This window comes from Lissotriton vulgaris, chromosome 9, assembly GCF_964263255.1.
Source record: "Lissotriton vulgaris chromosome 9, aLisVul1.2, whole genome shotgun sequence".
Lineage (NCBI taxonomy): Eukaryota > Metazoa > Chordata > Amphibia > Caudata > Salamandridae > Lissotriton > Lissotriton vulgaris.
This window is the reverse complement of record NC_141697.1, coordinates 941,724,994-941,746,085: the sequence shown is the minus strand read 5'-3', so window position 1 is coordinate 941,746,085 and position 21,092 is coordinate 941,724,994. Positions and strand designations below refer to the sequence as shown.

General features: G+C 46.4%; 1 protein-coding gene across 2 annotated transcripts in view; it reads right to left on the bottom strand.

Moving 5' to 3' along the window:
* The window catches only part of UBA7 (ubiquitin like modifier activating enzyme 7), a 1,262,833-nt gene that overhangs the window by 815,967 nt on the left and 425,774 nt on the right, over positions 1 to 21,092 (bottom strand). For both annotated transcript variants that reach the window (XM_086938795.1, XM_086938796.1), the window contains exon 19: positions 16,757 to 16,946. In XM_086938795.1, the coding sequence (XP_086794921.1) occupies positions 16,757 to 16,946 (190 nt within the window). The remainder of the gene's footprint in view (positions 1 to 16,756; positions 16,947 to 21,092) is intronic.

The window sequence follows — 21,092 nt, the reverse complement described above, 5'->3', positions numbered from 1 at the left end:
CAAGTTTCGGAAAAGAAAGTCTGCCAAATATTTGTCCTGTAATTCTGTGGTACAACTTTCTTTATCATAGAGGGCAGTGTAATAATGTTTGAAAGTCTGCAAAATTCCATGGTCCAATGTATGTGAGAAACTTTGGTGGTCGACCACAAAACTAATATGATTTCTGGAGTCTGCACATTTGTATTTTATGAGCCAATAACCAATCAGCTTTGTCTCCCCTCTCACAGTAAAACTGTTTGGTTTCACACGATTTATGGGAAGCATCTTTAGTAAGGGCAGCTTCCCATGCCCACTGGGCATAACAAAACGCTCTTTGGGTTCTAAGGCTTGGTTTTGTCCTGAGGTCTGTCGAGTTTTTAAATTTCTACCACCAATTCTAGAAGTTTATTTTGGGCCAGTCTTAAAAGGTGGTCGTGGGGTTGATAAATGCACCCCAAATTACAACTTTCACAGAGTCTCATATAGTTGCCCATGATAGTTTGTTAGTCTCATTCTCTTTAAAATAGTTGGTCAGCGCCTCTTTGATATTGTCCCAGAGAAGAGGTCTTGAAATGCTACCTTTTTCATCTTCCAAGGCCAATAGCGCTGGGCATCTGGGGAAGATAAATGAATCAGAGCCATCACAGGTGCATGGTCTGAAAGGACCCAGGTGCCGAAGTCGGAGGAGCTAGCCGACTGAGGGAGAGACACCAATCTAATCAATCCATAAGTGGAACTGGTGTATGTGGAAGTAAAAAGTATAGTCCCTCTCCTCACAATGAAGTGTAGGCCAAACATCTATTATTTTCATTTCAGCAAGTCTTTCTATCAGAAAGAGTGGAGCACTCAACGTGTGCCGGGGAGAGTGGGACCTATCTATGTTCAGTTCCAATGCCACGTTGAAATCACCTCCTAACACCAGATTATCGCTAGAGCGTTGTGCCAGGAAGGGAAAGAACCAGGTACAGAATTTAGCTTGTTGTTGTTCAGGCAATAAATCAAAGTGATTTAAAATGTCTCTCGCCCAGATGCCCTGATATCACCATTACCTATTACCCTTCAGTCTTGGTCCTTGTCTATGGAATCTAGTCTAAAAGGAATCGCCGCTCCCACCAAAACAGCAACTCCTTTTGTCTTGGTGGTAGCCGTAGAGTGGAATTAGTACAGGAAGCATTGACATGCAGAGTTTGATGTTACGGACCAAGAGATGGATCTCCTATAAGCATACGTCTGCTCCTTTCATACAAGAAACAGAGGAAAAAACAGAGATCCGACTGTTCACTATCTCAGGGGGCTAGCTCTGCATGGCTAGAAGGGAAATATATTTGTCTATCTAACGTTCCTGTGAGTACAGTTAAGCTTGATTCAAATGTGGCTTCCTTCATGTATCCTTGGAAAAAAAGACGACCATTATGAGGATTAACCAGCCAGGACCCGTGCCTGGGCACAACCCATAGCAAAAGTTCAAGTAGTCTGGGAGTGTGGATCCTCATCGATCGGGAATGGAAGTTCTCGGTGACTGAGGAATGCTTCACAACGTGTGGCTGGCTTTGTCACCACTCTGGGCATTGTTAGTCAAGCTGGTCTTCTGAGGGGTGGTTTTTATCCTCCAGGTGGACCATTGCAAGCGCCACCTCACCTGTAGTTATCGGGCCAGTTTGTCAGAACAAAACAAAAGGCGGGTAGGGAAACCCCACTGATATGGGATATCTTGAGCCCTGAGGTAGTCTGTTGCTATCTAGAGGGATTTCCGTTTGGCTAGCATATGGGCAGAGATATCTTGTTACAGTGCCAAAGTGGAGCCTCTAAATACTATTGAGTCTGATTGTCTGGCTGCTTTCATTATCTCGTCCTTCTGCCGGAAAATAGTGGATACTAGTAAAGACATCCAGATTCAGATTGTTCTTGGTTTGATAGGAACTAAAGACCCTGTGTGTACGGTCAAGTTCTATCACGACATCCTGAGGGCCCTATAGGAGGGACTTGAAAGCAAATTGAGGGAGGTCGCAATCTGAACATATTGATGGAGGTCGCGATCTGTCACAGTGTCATGTATGCCCCTAATACGAATGTTGTTCCGGCAGGAACAATTTTCCTGATCTTGCACTTTGTCAGTGAGCCATGACATCTTCTTTTTTCACGTTTGTTCATGAGTATATTCAATGTGTCTCTTTCATGTGCTCCTTTAGCAATTGACACCTCCAAGTGGTCTACACATGTGTCTAGTTTTTGGACAATATGGTCTGGGTCAGTAAGTGACTTGACATAGTTCTGCCTCAGGAGGCTCAGTCCACTCTAAATGCAACCATGATCTGCGCTAAATGTCTCCCTTCATGGATGGAGTGTGTTAGCATCTGTATCTTCCAGTGGTGGGTGGGTAGGGAGAAGGGGTGGGTCAAGCAGAGGTGATGAACTGCGTCTGGCCCATGGAAAGTAGTCATAAACTGGGGTTTCTGGACTTGCCAATGATCCTTTATAGTGGAACCCCCACAGGGTCCTGTCTCGGATCCACACAAGCTGTAGGGCGGAGTCAGGGATTAGCAGCACCTCCAGGGGTAGGGAACCAGTAGAGTCAATTCCGCAGGCACCTGTGCTGCGCATGTGGAAAACCCCTCTCTCTCAATAATGAACTCTCAGTTCCTCAATAGAAACTCCAAAGCAGGCAACCAATGGCAGGGTCCAAAATGGCAGTTGGCAGGCCTCTGACATACCCACAGATCGTCCGTTCTCCACAAGGGTAGCTCAGGCTTCCGCTCCGGATCCCAGGCCCGAACTCAGGATACTGTTGATCTGCGGTGCCAGATAATGCCCACCCCCGGTAGCCGCATGTCATGTTGGACAGGCCTCTGGGCGCATCAGCATCCTGAGGGAATATAGTCTGGCAGCTCATCCTAAACCCTGCTTGATGAAAGGGGAGAATGCAGGTTTCTTCAACCCAGTATCTGATTTCTTTCAATGACTGTTTGACATATAGCTTCACCATGAAGTCTAAAAGGGATATAACTAGAGAATTCTGTGGCTTGTTTGAATTGCCCTTTTAAAAAAAAGTGTGTAGCACAAATCCCCTCCATGTATAAGGGATAGTGCAGAGTTCTAGGTATGACAGAATCGTCAGACTCAGAACACAGAAGTTTGTATTTCTTTTAAGTATGCTTCTAGGTCCTGGGACCCCAACATTTTTGCAACACTTTTGTCTGCAATCAGTAAACTACATCACCTCTGTTTCATGACAGAGTATTAACATGTTTGGGCTAATCATCAGCTTGAATAGATTTATTAACATGATTTTCTGATTTATAACTTAGGTTGATAATTAGCTCCCAACCCTTTTCTGACTCCCTTCTTTTTGGTCAGTTAATTACATTGTACCGCCTTCCAGAATAAAAATTTAGCATTACTTCCAAAATGTATTTTTATAACTTCTTTTGTGAAGTTTAAAAGCACAAGCCCTATCTAACCACTTTTGAAGGATTCACAGATAGGCTGAAAATAATTAACATTTTCTCTGAATTCTTTATCGCGGTCTCTCAAGACCTTAGTAGATCTAACCCAGGGCGAGAATAACATATTAACACCTTCATCGCGGCGCGAATTTTCGCACTGTGCTGAAGGTTCTAAGAAACGGGCGTGGCCGTAAGCACAGCCCAACCGGCGCTCGTGACGGAACCGTTCCGTCACTAGCACCGAAAGGGTTAAGAACGGCACAGTCATTTTCAAATTAGCAAGCAACAAACCCCACTGATGGTAAAGTAACTCCTTATTTATCATGTTAAAAGGTTCCACCTTAATAAAGCTTTTCCTCCATTCCATTTTCATTTTTTCTAAACCAGGCCCAATTTTTTGTGACCAAGTAAGACGTTTAAGGCAGTGCTTTAAATGGAAAAAGAAAAGTGACGCTACTCACCAAATTTATTGGGATGGGTCTTGAGGGTCTCGTAGTGGCGTGTCTGGGGGCGTGGCTTCGAGGCAGGTATTTAACAATGGTGGCATTTTCTTATTCAATACAAAAGCGCTCTAATGTCCTTTGGCCAAGTTTCTTCATATGTGCACGTAAAAAAATTGTGTTTTTTGCAGTTTTATATTGTGCGAACTTGGCCAGAGGGCATTAAAGCTTTTTACTGGAGAAGCAGAAGTTTTACATGAAAACATATTTTTGATGTTTTTATGGTACGGGGAGATCATCCAGAATAACAGGATGTTGAGCAGAACCTGGGATTTCTGCTCTCTGTGCCATAAAAAGAAAATAAAGTATGCTTTCGTGTAGAGCTTGCACTACTCATTTAAAGTGCTTTAATACCCTCCTGCCAAGTGTGCACTATATATAATTGCTAAAAATTACTAATTGCGCTCTTTACACATAAACTGAACTTGGCCAAGGGTGGTGGGCGCTCTGACAGTGTATGCCAGCGCAGCAGCCTTACACTCTAACTGACACCGCAAAAGTTCTGATGTGGGGAGCTCTGTCCATTAGGCCACATCTCCTTATTCCTGACCCGGTGTCAGTAAAGAGTATAAGGCAGCATCAGAAACCTAGTGCTTGAATACACTCACTGTTGACTGTCAGAGCGCCTCACAGACACTCTCCCATTGAAGGTATTCTGCAGCACCAGCGCTGCATGAAATGCCATACCCCAGAGCCCGACCCCAGCTTGCCTCTAGGAGTACCGGTACTCTCTTGACACAAGGAGAATTTCTGGTATACTAGGGGAGAAAACTGAGAAGTGTCGGTACTCAGTACCGGTGAGTACCGGCCCATTTAAAGCACTGGTTTAAGGGCAACAGTATGTTCCATAAAACCAAAAGTAATGAAGGGATCCAGTTTGCCCATGACACAATTTAAAGTGATCTTTTGAACAAGATGGGCACTCTTTATTAGGAGGACGAGAGACATTATTCTCCCTTCAGGCATTCCGGCTCTGCGAATAAAAAGTGTGGCCCCAAGGTCTGGGGTTGGCGAGCCGCAACTTTAGAAAAAATGTTGTTGCCTCTGTTACTGTAAACATTACTGCGAATTCTGTTGTAGCTTTCTTAAAATATCCAGAAGAAAAATCTTCTAAGGGTTAGTTTTGAAAGCTGGAACTTTTTCCCCCCTCTCTTTTTCAAGTGCTAGTAATGGGGAACTTTCGGAATTTCAACACAATCCCCGAATTGTAATATTACATCAAAGAAAACTTCTTCAAATAAAAGCCTGTCTGTGCTTGCAGCAAAAATGAGTTCACAACACATGCCCGAAAGACAATGTCATGTGATCTAATAGCAGACAGGAATCAGGAATATGTTGCAAAATCAGAAGCAAGTAGAAATTGTTAAAAAGTGGTAGCCGACTGCCTAATTTAGTTTGTGGCTGCATGTTGTTAGAGGTCTGTGGGCAGTGGCGTAGCAAGGGGGTGGTACATCTTTTGGAGGCGGCGGCCTTCCCCCGCTCTTACTTGCAGCCGTAGCGGGGCAGCAAACGCAGGAATCGCCAGCAAACCACCCCCCCCTCCCCCCTTAAATGCAGCCGTTGACTGTGGGCAACAATTTGTTCTCTTTAATTCTTTTTTTTAGATTTAATGTAACAGTAGTTGCTTCTTGTCCTGTACCATTAGTGACCTCCCTACCAGCTGAGGCACTTGTACACAAAGTGTGCCTGAAGCACAGCACACTAGAGGTTGACAGAATGGGGGTTAGTAGCCTCAAAGTTCAAAATATGGAATTATAATTTTTTGTAGTGTTTCCTGAGGTTTGAATATAGCAGAAGAGCAGCCTTTTGAATATAATGCAAGAACAGTCATAAAACGTTTCCTTTATCTAACAGTAATCATTAACCCAGCCGTGTCTGCCAGTGAGTGGCCAGCTCACATCTGCTGTACTCCAGCCACCTTTGGGGCAGTCCTAATTCCAAAGATTTTCCCTGCCCGGTTCTGCCTGGAAGGCATGAGGGACTCCAGGAGGAACAAGCATTGGCATAGACAATAGGTCTCGCCTTTGGGACCTTATAAGTGTTTAGCCATGCAACACTTGATGTTGTTGCACCAAGGATATTGTGCTGGATAGCTAAACACTTATAAGGTCCCAAAGGCGAGACCTATTGGCTAAGCCAATGCTTTTTTTTTTTAGCTTTCTGCTTTTGTGAAATAAGCCACTACATTATAAGGATTATTTTTCAAAACATGGTGTTTGTTATCTCTACACAGAAAGCAGTCTAGGTATGCAAGGGTGTGAAGTCAAGTGATTTTTTTGAACCTTTCATCAACCAATCCTGTCCTTTCTTCCACTTGTATAATGGCAGGGTTTTCGAAGCTTCATTAACATACAGAGCAGGGACATATGACGGTCATAAGCAGTGCAAGCTTTATTTGCAAACAGACCCGTTAAAGTAAAGTACACCGCAGCACAGCTGTCTCCGCAGCCCCTGTAAGTGGACATTTACAGCATAAAGGATGACTGGCGAAGGGAACCGGGAATAAGAGTATGAGAAGTAGAGAAAAGAGAAGAATGGAGGAGAGTGGGTATGAGGGCAGGTAGGGGAGGGGAGTGGGGTGAAATGGTGGGGAATTGGGAGTGAGGCCTAGAGAGCAGGAGAAAGGGATGCACAGGGGGTGAGCGGGTAGTAAAGGGAGGTCGGGCAGGAAGGGCAGTGAAAGTGAATGAGACTAGAACGAGACTGTGAGGGAGGGGAAGGGAAGGGGCGAGAGGGGTAAGAAAGGAGGAAGAGAATTGGAAAGAGAACAGTGAGACTGAGAGGTAGAAGGTGAGGAAGGCGAATAAAGTAAAAGAGGGAGGCAAGGAAGGTTTGCAAAGGAGAGAGAGCAGAGGAGAAAGTGGATGAACAGAACAGAGATGGAGAGCGGGAAGTAGAATGGGGATGAGAAAGGCTTAGTGTAAGTGAGATCGGAGAAGGGAAAGGGGAATGAGTTGGAGTGGAATAAAAAGTGTGTGTGTGTGTTCGTCCGTCCGCTGAAATCCAGTATTGAGAAAGACATAACTAAATACGAAGACCAGAATTGAAATTTTGAGGCAGACGTGGCGGCCATTCACGTATTAATGGACGGGGGCCCCTGTATCCTGACAAACTTCAGAGAGGGTCTCCAAGTAATAGATAAAGAGTTTGGGTGCCAAAATGGAACCTCGCAGGACACCACATATAAATGGAGCAGACTTGAAGAGATTTGCATCCATATTTACCGCTGAAGAGCGGTTAGAGAGAACAAGTTCAAACCATTTCAAGACAGATCATTTAATTTCAAAATGTTGATTAATAAGGGAGAGAGCATCGATTTATGATCGATGGTATTGAAGGCCATTGTGAGGTATGTGTTATCTTTTTTGAGACACGCTCTGTGGAGGGGGAGGGGCATTGAAGCGAGGCGCGCGTGACGGCAAAAGGAAAAGACGCGCTCTGTTATGAGGGAGGGGGAGGGAGTTTGCGCGAGCAAAACAGAGGCAGACAGATGGCGGCTGCTCACGTGCACGCAAACTTTAGTCAACCAAAAGCCTGTGGCAGCACTTTGTAAACCCACACACTAAATGTCTCCCAGCGCATGCGCTGACTCAGCGAGACCTAATAACGAAGTATGGCCCAGGAGATTAGGGAGAAAATACCCTGTGCATCGGATGTATTGTTACTTTATTTGCTGACACAAGCTCTCAATTTTGGAAGTTTCAAGTGATGCTCTGATTGCCTATCAGGATCTATAAGAAAACCTTTATGTTTTCTTGTGGTTTCGCCAGGTATTCACCTTTCACCAAGTATCCTCTTGAAATCTTTGATTAAGTGTGAACCAGGGCTATAATAATTAGAAATATTGATGCTGACTGAGAAATTGTCTTATAGAATTCAGAAATGTATGAATTGTGGACTTAATCCTGATATTTGCACAGATTTCCAACTTTTAGGGGATTCATAGAAATCCCCAGATGGTGTCATAGAAATGTACGCAAATCATTGATTGCCATGATTATTTCTTATCCACTAAATTTACTCCTGCAAATGTTCTGCAAGATGGATAACCTGCAAGAGCAAGTTTAGCAGACAAGTACATTGATTGTCAAATTTAACTATGCTTCTCTTTTTCACAACCATCAGGTGGAGAAACACTTCCTCTGCACTCGCATTAACTTCCCCTGTCCTACTACTTAGCATAAGGGCCTTATTTAGACACTGGTGGACAGTTCGCCGGTCAGCCTGGGGTGTAGGCAGTGCTTAATTTGAGCTGGTGGTTTCTGGTGCTCAGCACCAGCACTTAATCATCAACACCTGCACTTTTAATGAGCACCAGTTAAGTATACATTAATTTGTGTGGAGATTCTGGGGTGGGTGCCCTGTCCGTTTTGGCCGCCATATTGGAGTGGGGTGAGTGGATAGAGGTGTCTCTACCCTCCAGCGCTTCAGTGCGCAGGAGCAGCCTGGGAACACCTACTTAAAGCTCATCCCCTAGCGCAGCGGGATCGCGCAGCGGGCGTGTCCTCGCGTGGCCGGAGTAGTGCCAGAGTCCTGCCCGTCTGCGCCCGTCCGCGCTAAGGACGCGCTGGACGTCGCGGTACTCTGGTTAAGGACTATTATTCCATCCTGGGGCCACCATGCTGACTTACTCGCGGGAGTGCCTGTTTGTCATCGGTCAGGTAAGCCGCTGTTGTACCCTTCCACCGGTACACCCATTGCGTGGCCCATATCACTGCCCTTGTAATGGGTGGGCTCTTGACTCTCCGCGTCCTCTCCCAAGGATTCTTTCCTCGGAGACCCGCCGAACTACAGACACTCCTACTACTCTGAGGATCCTGAATTTGAATGTTAGGTCTGCGCTGAAACATTATCAGAACATCTATGACCTTATTGAGGAGGAAGCTCCAGACATATTTGCCATGACTGAAACATGGCTACAGGATGCTGACACCGCTATTACTAATCTAGCCTGCCCACCCGGCTATTCTATGTACACCTTGAATAGGCTGTCTAGGGGTGGGGGTGTTGCGTTAGTGGTAAAATCCATCTATTCCTGTGTCTGGAGTGCCCTAAGCATCTCTGGGTGTGAAAGTGCCTTGTTCAAGGTCTCTGTCAGCCCTGAGTTTACCCTGTCCGGGATGGTCGTTTATCGTCCACCCGGCAGTGATGTGGCGTTCAGAAATGCTTTCCCCGATATTGTTGGCCCTCTGGTCGCAGACTGTGCCAACTTTTCTATCATGGGTGATTTAAACCTGCATTTCGACACCGTATCTGGCTTGACAGTGCGTTCCATCTCCTCTGACCTAGAGGCCTTTCAACTTCCCCAGATGGTTTCCCAGCCTACCCATTTGGGGGGGCATATTCTGGATCCCTTGATCACCAATCTGCCGGGGATTCAAATCACCTCTGTTTCTCCGGTGGAATGGACAGACCACTTCTTGGTGTCCATCCTATGCCCTGTCTCGGCCACTCCTTCCATCTCTACGGCTAGACGGGTTCAGAAGTGGGCTTGGAAAAAGCTTAGGTTAGAAGACTTTCATCGTCTTCTATTAGAGGAGCCGCTGGGCCCTTTGACGGATGTAGAAAAGGGGTATGACCTCTTCTGTTCTTGGATCACTAGGGCCTTGGACTCTCTGATACCTATTGTATCAACTAAAATCAACTCCAGAGAGTCGAGTCCCTGGTACGATGGCGCACTTCGGGCCCTAAAGGGTGCCTGCAGACGAGCTGAGAGGGCTTGGAGGAAAACCTATGGGGCTGATCTAAAAGCTGCATATGCCAGGTCCGTCAAGCTCTACCATCGAGCCATCTGCCGAGCTCGTGCGGCTTTTTACGCCACTGAATTCCGGAACAGTTCTAATCCGTCGAAAGCCATCTTTAAGGCCGTAAAAGATCTTATGACGAAGCGGACTACCTCTATGACCGTAAGCTCTCTTTCCCACTGTGAATCCCTTGCATCCTACTTCTTGGGGAAGGTCCAAGCTATTTATCGGACATTCCCTAGCATAGGGTCCAGTGGGGAAAGTACTAATGGGGCCCACCATCAGACTACTCTGCTTGTTTTCCCCCCTCTTACCTTGGACGGCTTTGACAAACTTGCGTTGCAAGTCAAATCTGGATCTCCATCCGATCCAGTAAGACCTGCTCTCTTCCGAGATCAGGCTTTTATGGGGCGTCCAGCTGTATGTTCTCTCATCAACCTTTCCTTGGAAACGGGAGTTGTTCCAGCTAAGTGGAAACAAGCCGTGGTGTCCCCAATTATTAAAAAGCCCACCCTGGACCCATCCAAGCCTGAAAGTTATCGCCCCATCTCGTTGCTACCCTGGCCAGCCAAGATCACTGAGGCCCATGTCAATCTGGCCCTGTCTGAACATCTGGTACGGACCAATGCCCTCGACCCCACACAAAACGGATTCCGTGCTGGTCACAGTACGGAGACTGCGTTACTTGTGATGGTGGAACATCTCCGGGCAAGGTTGGATGCTGGTCAAACGGCGGCGCTTATTTTGTTAGACCTTAGCGCCGCCTTTGACACGGTAGACCACAGCATCCTCCTGCATCGGCTCGAGGAGACTGGCATTGGCGGTCAGGCGCTGCAATGGTTCCGCTCCTTCTTAGATGACCGCTCCTTCTGTGTTGCCATCCCTCCCTTCAAGTCCAATTACCAACCGCTGGCCATGGGGGTTCCGCAAGGGTCCTCGCTGAGCCCCACGTTGTTCAACCTTTATGTGAGACCGCTGGCTGATGTCGCTAGGCAGTGGGGCCTAACTTTGGTCTCATATGCCGACGACACACAGCTGGCGGTTACTCTCAGCGGGGATGCGGAGATTGAGGCCCCCAGGTTTCAGTCTGGACTGAAGGCGGTGGCTAGCTGGCTGACAGGCAATCGCCTTCAGCTAAATGCCACAAAAACAGAGGTGATGGTCGTCGGTAAGGGAGTGGAGCTGTGGGGTGACCACTGGTGGCCCTCAGAGTTGGGACCTACTCCGATCCCGGTATCGGAGGTGAAAAACCTGGGGGTATGGCTGGATGCGGGCCTCTCCTTTGTAGGGCACACAAAAAAAACTGCGGCCTGCTGCTTTGAACTCCTGAGGGGCTTGAGACCTGTTCTCAAGTTCTTTGACGCCCCAACCAGGCAGCTGGTGATCCAGGCTACTATCATCTCTCGCCTGGACTATGCCAGCTCTCTCCTGGCTGGGGCTAACCAGGCCGAGCTAACCCGCTTGCAACGGGTTCAGAATGCTGCGGCGAGGGCGATTGTTGGTCTGCCCAGATTCAGCTCGGTGACAGGTGTCCTTCGCTCCCTACATTGGCTTCCGGTTAGGAAGCGCATCCTCTTTAAGGTTCTGTGTCTTGCCTTTAAGATCTTGAGGGGTATTGGCCCGGAAATCCTGTCGAGCTGTCTTTCCTTTTATGTTGCCACCCGTAGCCTCCGTTCCCAGGGTTTGGCCCTCGCGGTGGTCCCCAGATTCAGGCTCAGTCACATGGGAGGCCGCTCGTTTAGGGTAATGGCTGCGTCAGCATGGAACTCCCTGCCTGTTGAAGTCCGTCTGATGGAGGACCTTTTGACCTTCCGGAGGGCTATAAAAACCTTCTTGTTTTAGCTGTTTTGTTTTTATTCTCCTGTTGTGTTACGTTCTACCTTGTCTCTGCGCCAGGACGCTCCTTGGCTGGAGTATCTGTGCGCATAATAAATAACCGTAACATAACATAACATAACAGATTAAGTGATTTGCCCAGAATCATAGGATGTTGAGTCGACGATGAGACTCACACCTAGATACCCAGCTTTAAAGTCGGCAGCTCTGGTCATTACGCCAAATCCTCTCCCAACTTTCATGGTTCTGTAGTTGGTTTTGTTTTAGGCAGCCCTAACATGAGAAATGGGCTGGTGCAAACTGCCTCCTGACGGGAGCCACGGCACTCAAAGGCAAGCCCGTCTGTGCACGTCCGCGGCGATCAGGGCCTGGGAACAGCCATTATGCCGGAAAGCTGGTCTACGCGTCTAGTGACCTTAGAAACCTCTTCTCAACCTGATCCATCTTTAGAGTCAAAACTCAGTAAATGAGGCATGTTAAATCAGAATTTGCCTGTGACTATATTGCCAAAATAGACTTCAGCTACAAATATCACCATTACTAGCAAGTCTATTCCTGCTCCTTATTAATCGAAGCACTGATCACTTCAAAATTACCCATCTCATTACGCGTTTGCAGGTCAAGCATCAACTTGAGATATTTCATTTACTCAATTCAGAATACCCAGACATACTATTAATGACTGAAACTTGGCTAACGGACAAATTGATGCCAGATATCCTAGCAGCCATCCCTGGAAACTATTATTTACTCAACACCAATAGGGCGCTGGGTAAAAAAGGTGATGGTGTTGCTGCAGTTGTCAAAAAACATCTAATCTTTGGCAAACTTACTTCAATACCAATCCCAATGGTGGACACCATTCTGATTAAATTAGATTCCCCTACTTCCACTCTGATATGTGTCCTCATATATAGACCCCCGGGTCACGTGTAGCATTTTCACATCTTTTAGGTGATTCTCTATTCTCATTGGCCATTGACTAAAATAAAATCCTATTTCTTGGAAATGTAAATGATTGTGCGAATGAGGATATTGGTGGCCAAATGTCCATAGATCTGACTGACACACTAATCAGTCATAATTTTGACCAACATGTGTTTGAAACAACACACATTAAAGGCCATACCTTAGACCAGGTTTGGTCTACTAATTTAACCATATTCATTCTTACTGTCTCCCCTTGCATAAGGTCAGATCACCACCTAATCAAGTTTATTGTAAATGACTTAACTTCCCTGAAACCCACCCCATTGTGTCCGAGCACATTTTCAGAAATTGGAATCGTACAAATCTCACCATGTTGTGCGACACACGGGCACTTTCCCTACCCAGTCCTACTGAGAGCCTGGATGATTTTGAGGGGGCAGTATCGGACTACCTAATAGTAGCCAGCGATACCCATGTCCCTCTTCGAAAAACCAAACAAAAATCGACGTCATGAAGCGTCTAAATGGTTTTCAGAAGAGCTAAAGTCAGGAAAGCTTGAACTTCGGCACGCAGAATGAAAATGGCTATACACGTATCTGCCTGAAAACAAGGACATTTTCATCCAACGAATCTTGCAGGTTAAATAGCCATTTTCTTCAAATAAAATCCTGAGCTCAGCAAATAAAACAACGGATATATTTGAAATTGTCAGAGAACTATCCATTCAGAACATAGTAACCTTCAACATGGGGAATTCTATTAGGAGAAATGACAAGGGAGGTGGATGATGATGAAGGGTTTCTGTATAAGTTTGGAGCACCAAATTCATTAAAAAGGTACAACTGAAGGTTTTAAAGACCGCATGTAATCTTTGGTGCAAGGTAAGGAAAATGCTCAGCATAGGATATTATTCTGACTTTGCACCAATACGGGATTCCCCTGGCACCCCAGAATGCATGAAGGATGGGGTGAGTCTTCCTTTACGGCGGGCAGGGATTGTTAACTGGGGAGACCTGATAATCTAACTTGAGCAAGCCCTGAGAGCCAAAGTTGTAGATAGTTTATTAAGGTTCAAATATGTGCAGCAATTTTTCTGGTTTGCTACCTCGAAACAGGAGAGGGAGGGGCGGGGGGGGGGGGGGACAGGCGGAATGGGAATTTGAGTTTTCTCTCCAGGACGTAAGACCTAAAAGAAAGGAGGTTGCAACATGGTACTGGAAACTCCTGGAAGCGGAAGATAAGAAACTCAATTCATTGCGTATGGTTTGGGGAGATACCTTGCAGGGGGTGGACTTAAAACCAATCTGGTGTGATTCTCTGAAATTATTCTATTCTATTGTTAAGCCAGCAAATTTAAAGCGAAACTACTTTCTTACCATTAACGGATTATATTGGTCACCACTATAAATCGCTATGTTCGCTCCATTACTCACCCACAGGTGCAGAAGGTGTAGATTTTTAAAAGTCAACGATGAGCACATTTTCCTTTCGTGCCCTAGGATAAAAGTGTTCCGGGGTGACATAGAGAATATCCTAAAGCACATTTTAGGGGTCACAATAGCCCTTACCTCATGATTAGTCCTTTTGTGAGTCGATAAGACTACACACAACTTAAAGAGCAGGGTGCAGAGTGGTCTGTTGTTCTACTTAATACTTGTAGCGAAGAGGGCAATCTGTAAACGGTGGATGGATCCATCACCTCAGAAAGCCGCAGACTGGATCAAAGTGGTAAACTTGGCCTGGCCAATGGACTTGGAATGTAACACAGGAAGATCATCTGGGATATGGGATGACTTCTCCAGATGGAGTGGAATTTGGGAAAGAACCTCAGACATAACAATGAGCTCCGATTATTACACCAAGGCACCGCCCAAGGAGAAGGCCCCACTTGTGCAATTCAGAGCAGAGGGGCCAAGTCAGAATGCAGTGGACCATGAGGCGGACAGATAGAGCGGTCTGAGATTTGCAGACACTATGATGGACATAAAAACAAAAAAAGAAAAAAGAAAAATAGGACAGAGTAACCTTACCTGTTGTTGCCACCCAAAATGTATGTAATGTTCTGAATTCATTTTTCATTGCTAAAATAAAGGTGATAAAAGACAGCATTCCACCCAGCTCATTAACTAATGTAATACCATTGGAAGACAGAAATCCCATAACACTCTCGTTCTTCACTGATGTTAGCAAAGACAGTCTCATGGATCTGATTGTCAAATTTGAATCAGGTTTCTGGAATGATATCTGCACCAGGTAGATCCAAAAACATATTTTCCTTCGCCACAATACAGCTGCCTCTTTCCTCAAGTTATCCTTATGCCAGGGCAAGGTCCCAGGCTCCTTTCCTCAAGTTATTCTTATGCTAGGGCAAGGTCCCACACTCCTTTAAGAAGGCTGTGGTAATCCCACTCCTAAAAAAACCTAGAGAGGACCCTCAAAATTTTGAACAACTATTGGCCGATCTCTTCACTTCTTTATTCAGAAAAGCTATTAGGGACCCATGTTGCTCAGCATCTATGCTCCTTCCTAGAGGATTGTAATTTCCTCGACCCCACCAGGTTGGCTTTTATCCTGCTCACTCAACAGAAACAGCCATCCTCTCTGTATTAGAAGATATGATAGAAGAAGCAGATCGATGCATCACACAGGCACTGGTCCTACTACACCTATCAGTGGCCTTTGGCACAGTTGACCCTGTTATTTTGATTGACCGTGTCAAGGCCAAAGGCCTGCAAGGTACTTCCCTCAATTGGATTAAATCTTTTCTTGAAGACTGTTCTCCATCGGTATGTCTCTCTCCTTCCTGTTCATCAAAGATGCAATTAAATTGTTGGGTGCCACAGGGATCTTTTCTATCCCCTCATCTTTTTAACCTTTCCATTCGCCCACTATTACACTCCCTTTAGCAGCGAGAGATTACAATTTACAACTAAGCTGATGATATGCAGCTGCTTTTCACCATTGATAAAACCATGGAATTTTTCCAAAACACTATGCTATAAATTCAGGACTGGATGAAGAGCCATCAGTTGAAGTGAAAGTCTGACGAAACAGAAATTGTTGTTTAAAAAATAAACTCCACCAATGGAATCTCTCCTTCTGGCCCCCCCGAGATAGGGTCCCCAGCGCCCAGGAAAGTTGCGGAAAGTCTTGGGATTCTCATTGACGAAGATCTCTCCATGAAACTACAGACAGGAGCAGCGACTTCCTAATTTTTTCGCCAACTTCAGAGAATTCGGAAAATCAGGGGATACTTTACTTTCAAAGCCGTCATTCAAATCAACATTGCCTTCGTTATGTTACAGATAGACTATGCAAATCCCCTATATCTAGGAATTCCAATCATCTTCAACCGTAGACTGCAAATAGCAAAAAACCTGACAGCTCCGCTACATTTTCGTCAACCTAGCCCCTGCCATACTAAGCCTCTGATGGAAAAGCTACTTTGGCTCCCAGTCGCCCAGAGGACTTTCTTCAAAACAGGCTGCATCATCTTCAAATCCCTCCATGACAAAAGTCCGGCCTTTATGTCCTCTAGAATTCAGTGCTACACTCAGCCCACCTGAACCTATTAACTGGCACAAGATGTAAAAGAAAGAGGCTGGGTGGGGGCAGACTCTGAGTGATGGCTCACCATGCATGGAGCATTCTCATCCCTGACATCAGATCTACACCCAAATACGTAAGGTTCAGGAAACTAACTTTTCGGCTAGCTGCCACCTCTTATTAGTGTAGCGCAAAGAAACCTTTTTGTTGTACGCACACTTTTACAATGCTTGTAACTATTTTTGTTTTTTTGAGCTGCATTTCCTCAAGGAAGGCATCTGAAACACATCTTAATACTAGACAGCACTCCTCTTCCACCTCCTTTGCGACATCACTTATCTGGAATTACTTAAATGTGACAGCGCCAATGAGAGAGTTGAGCATGGACTGGACTTGGGTATCTGCTATTGTTTGGTGAAAAATGCCTGAATGTGGAAATGGCACTTTTAATGGCTACCAAAAACCAATGGATATATTCAGCTAAATATTACCTTTTTGACCTCTTTCCACTTTTTTCTCATGGTCCTACCGGGCTTCTCAAATGTGGCTAACATAAGAAGATTATTGGGGAACATGGGTGAGTGTTTACTATAAAAACCCCTCTTTTGCTAGTGCCCATTGCTGAGAGATTTGGATAAGTGTTTTTATTTTCATGAGGTGTAGTTTCAAAGGTATATGGGGTCGGAATGAAGGATACTGGAAAGGTTGACTGAACTCAGGCTGGAGCTATGTTTTTGCTGAGGAGGTTATGAAAAGTCCAACGGACTTGGTTTCTTACCAATGTCTTCTGTGGCCTCCGCCGCCTCCTCATCGGTGACGTGTATAGTCACGCCCGCTTTTGGCTGGAATGGAGGGACGTGGACTGTTTCCAGGATCCGCCGGACAGCATCTCGGTCCCTGGAGCCACGGATCTTGTGGTTCTGTGCGTGGAGATTGGCAGCTGCGACAATGTAACCCAAGTGACTCTCCTGAAAAAAGATAAACCGAGGTTTCATATTGAAAGGCATATCCATGCAACTCCTGATAGTTTACCAACTGGTATAATGTTCTGCATGGATGTAGGGCCCTTGCTTCAGTGTACTACAATATCTTTTATTGAGAACATCAATTTCAGAAGTCATACTGTTATAGTGTTTAAGGGTTAGGGGTTAGTGGGAGGAGCAATGGATATTAAGCAATCACAGCCAGTCCTGGTTCTTGGGTCCAGGGTAATTTAGAAATCGAATTTGCACCGGTGCTTGGGTACAGGGTAGTCAGCAGCTCTAAGCTGTCCTGGTGCAGGCATTCAGAACACAGAGCAGCTCAAAGTTGCACCAGTGCTTGAGTACAGGGTTTTCTGCAGCTCTATGCTGCACTAGTGCTTGGGTTCAGGGTTTAGTGCAGCGTTATGCTGCACCAATGCTTGGGTCTGGAATATATAGTAGCTCAAAGCTGCATCAGTGCTTGGGTCCACTTTATAGTGCAGCTCTAAGTGGCACCAGTGATTGGTCTAGGGTACAATGTAGCTCTAGGCTGCACTGGTGTTTGGGTACACAGTATTCTGGAGCTCTAAGCTGAACCGGTGCTTGGGTCCAAGGTATAATGCTGTTCTAAGCTGCACCAATGCTTGGGTCTGGAATATATAGTAGCTCAAAGCTGCATCAGTGCTTGGGTCCACTTTATAGTGCAGCTCTAAGTGGCACCAGTGATTGGTCTAGGGTACAATGTAGCTCTAGGCTGCACTGTCGCTTGGGTACACAGTTTTCTAGAGCTCTAAGCTGCACCGGTGCTTGGGTCCAAGGTATAATGCTGTTCTAAGCTGCACCAATGCTTGGGTCTGGAATATATAGTAGCTCAAAGCTGCATCAGTGCTTGGGTCCACTTTATAGTGCAGCTCTAAGTGGCACCAGTGATTGGTCTAGGGTACAATGTAGCTCTAGGCTGCACTGGTGTTTGGGTACACAGTATTCTGGAGCTCTAAGCTGAACCGGTGCTTGAGTCCACGGGATAGTGCAGCTTTAAGCCGCACTACTGCTTGAGTCCAAGATATAGTGCAGCTCTAAGCTGCATCAGTGCCTGGGTCCAGGGAATTCTGAAGCTCTAAGCTGTACCAGTGCTTGGATCCGGGGTATAGTGCAGATCTAAGCTGCATCAGTGCTTGGGTCCAGGGAATTCTGAAGCTCTGAGCTGCACCAGTGCTTGGATCCGGGGTATTCAGCAGCTCTAAAGTTATCCTGGTGCTCGCATCAAGAATACAGAGCAGCTCTAAAGTTGCATCAGTGTTTGAGTCCAGGCTATTCTGCAGCTCTAAGCTGCACCAGAGCTTGTATCCAGGGTATTCTGCAGCTCTAAAGATGTCCTGGTGCTTGCATCTAGAATACAGACAAGTTCTAAGCTGCAACAATCCTTGTGTCCAGTTTATAGAACAGCTCTAAGCTGCACCAGTGATTGGTCTAGGGTACAGTGAAGCTCAAAGCTGCACGGGTGCTTGGGTCCAGGGTATAGTGTAGCTCTAAGCTGCACTGTCGCTTGGGTACACAGTTTTCTGGAGCTCTAAGCTGCACCGGTGCTTGGGTCCAAGGTATAATGCTGTTCTAAGTTGCACCGGTGCTTGGGTCCAGGGTATAGTGTAGCTCTAAGCTGCACTGTCGCTTGGGTACACAGTATTCTGGAGCTCTAAGCTGCACCGGTGATTGAATACAGGGTATAGTGCTGTTCTAAGTTGCACCAGTGCTTGGGTCCAGGGTATAGTGTAGCTCTAAGCTGCACTGTCGCTTTGGTACACAGTTTTCTGGAGCTCTAAGCTGCACCGGTGCTTGGGTCCAAGGTATAATGCTGTTCTAAGTTGCACCGGTGCTTGGGTCCAGGGTATAGTGTAGCTCTAAGCTGCACTGTCGCTTGGGTACACAGTATTCTGGAGCTCTAAGCTGCACCAATGCTTGGGTCCAGGGTATTTTGCAGCTCTGAGCTGCAACACTCCTTGTGTCCAGTTTATAGAGCAGCTCTAAGCTGCACTGTCGCTTGGGTACACAGTATTCTGGAGCTCTAAGCTGCACCGGTGATTGAATACAGGGTATAGTGCTGTTCTAAGTTGCACCGGTGCTTGGGTCCAGGGTATAGTGTAGCTCTAAGCTGCACTGTCGCTTGGGTACACCGTTTTCTGGAGCTCTAAGCTGCACCAGTGCTTGGGTCCAAGGTATAATGCTGTTCTAAGTTGCACCGGTGCTTGGGTCCAGGGTATAGTGTAGCTCTAAGCTGCACTGTCGCTTGGGTACACAGTATTCTGGAGCTCTAAGCTGCACCAGTGCTTGGGTCCAGGGTATAGTGTAGCTCTAAGCTGCACTGTCGCTTGGGTACACAGTATTCTGGAGCTCTAAGCTGCACCGGTGATTGAATACAGGGTATAGTGCTGTTCTAAGTTGCACCGGTGCTTGGGTCCAGGGTATAGTGTAGCTCTAAGCTGCACTGTCGCTTGGGTACACAGTATCCTGGAGCTCTAAGCTGCACCGGTGATTGAATACAGGGTATAGTGCTGTTCTAAGTTGCACCGGTGCTTGGGTCCAGGGTATAGTGTAGCTCTAAGCTGCACTGTCGCTTGGGTACACAGTATTCTGGAGCTCTAAGCTGCACCGGTGATTGAATACAGGGTATAGTGCTGTTCTAAGTTGCACCGGTGCTTGGGTCCAGGGTATAGTGTAGCTCTATGCTGCACTGTCGCTTGGGTACACAGTTTTCTAGAGCTCTAAGCTGCACCGGTGCTTGGGTCCAAGGTATAATGCTGTTCTAAGCTGCACCAATGCTTGGGTCTGGAATATATAGTAGCTCAAAGCTGCATCAGTGCTTGGGTCCACTTTATAGTGCAGCTCTAAGTGGCACCAGTGATTGGTCTAGGGTACAATGTAGCTCTAGGCTGCACTGGTGTTTGGGTACACAGTATTCTGGAGCTCTAAGCTGAACCGGTGCTTGGGTCCAAGGTATAATGCTGTTCTAAGCTGCACCAATGCTTGGGTCTGGAATATATAGTAGCTCAAAGCTGCATCAGTGCTTGGGTCCACTTTATAGTGCAGCTCTAAGTGGCACCAGTGATTGGTCTAGGGTACAATGTAGCTCTAGGCTGCACTGGTGTTTGGGTACACAGTATTCTGGAGCTCTAAGCTGAACCGGTGCTTGGGTCCAAGGTATAATGCTGTTCTAAGCTGCACCAATGCTTGGGTCTGGAATATATAGTAGCTCAAAGCTGCATCAGTGCTTGGGTCCACTTTATAGTGCAGCTCTAAGTGGCACCAGTGATTGGTCTAGGGTACAATGTAGCTCTAGGCTGCACTGGTGTTTGGGTACACAGTATTCTGGAGCTCTAAGCTGAACCGGTGCTTGAGTCCACGGGATAGTGCAGCTTTAAGCCGCACTACTGCTTGAGTCCAAGATATAGTGCAGCTCTAAGCTGCATCAGTGCCTGGGTCCAGGGAATTCTGAAGCTCTAAGCTGTACCAGTGCTTGGATCCGGGGTATAGTGCAGATCTAAGCTGCATCAGTGCTTGGGTCCAGGGAATTCTGAAGCTCTGAGCTGCACCAGTGCTTGGATCCGGGGTATTCAGCAGCTCTAAAGTTATCCTGGTGCTCGCATCAAGAATACAGAGCAGCTCTAAAGTTGCATCAGTGTTTGAGTCCAGGCTATTCTGCAGCTCTAAGCTGCACCAGAGCTTGTATCCAGGGTATTCTGCAGCTCTAAAGATGTCCTGGTGCTTGCATCTAGAATACAGACAAGTTCTAAGCTGCAACAATCCTTGTGTCCAGTTTATAGAACAGCTCTAAGCTGCACCAGTGATTGGTCTAGGGTACAGTGAAGCTCAAAGCTGCACGGGTGCTTGGGTCCAGGGTATAGTGTAGCTCTAAGCTGCACTGTCGCTTGGGTACACAGTTTTCTGGAGCTCTAAGCTGCACCGGTGCTTGGGTCCAAGGTATAATGCTGTTCTAAGTTGCACCGGTGCTTGGGTCCAGGGTATAGTGTAGCTCTAAGCTGCACTGTCGCTTGGGTACACAGTATTCTGGAGCTCTAAGCTGCACCGGTGATTGAATACAGGGTATAGTGCTGTTCTAAGTTGCACCAGTGCATGGGTCCAGGGTATAGTGTAGCT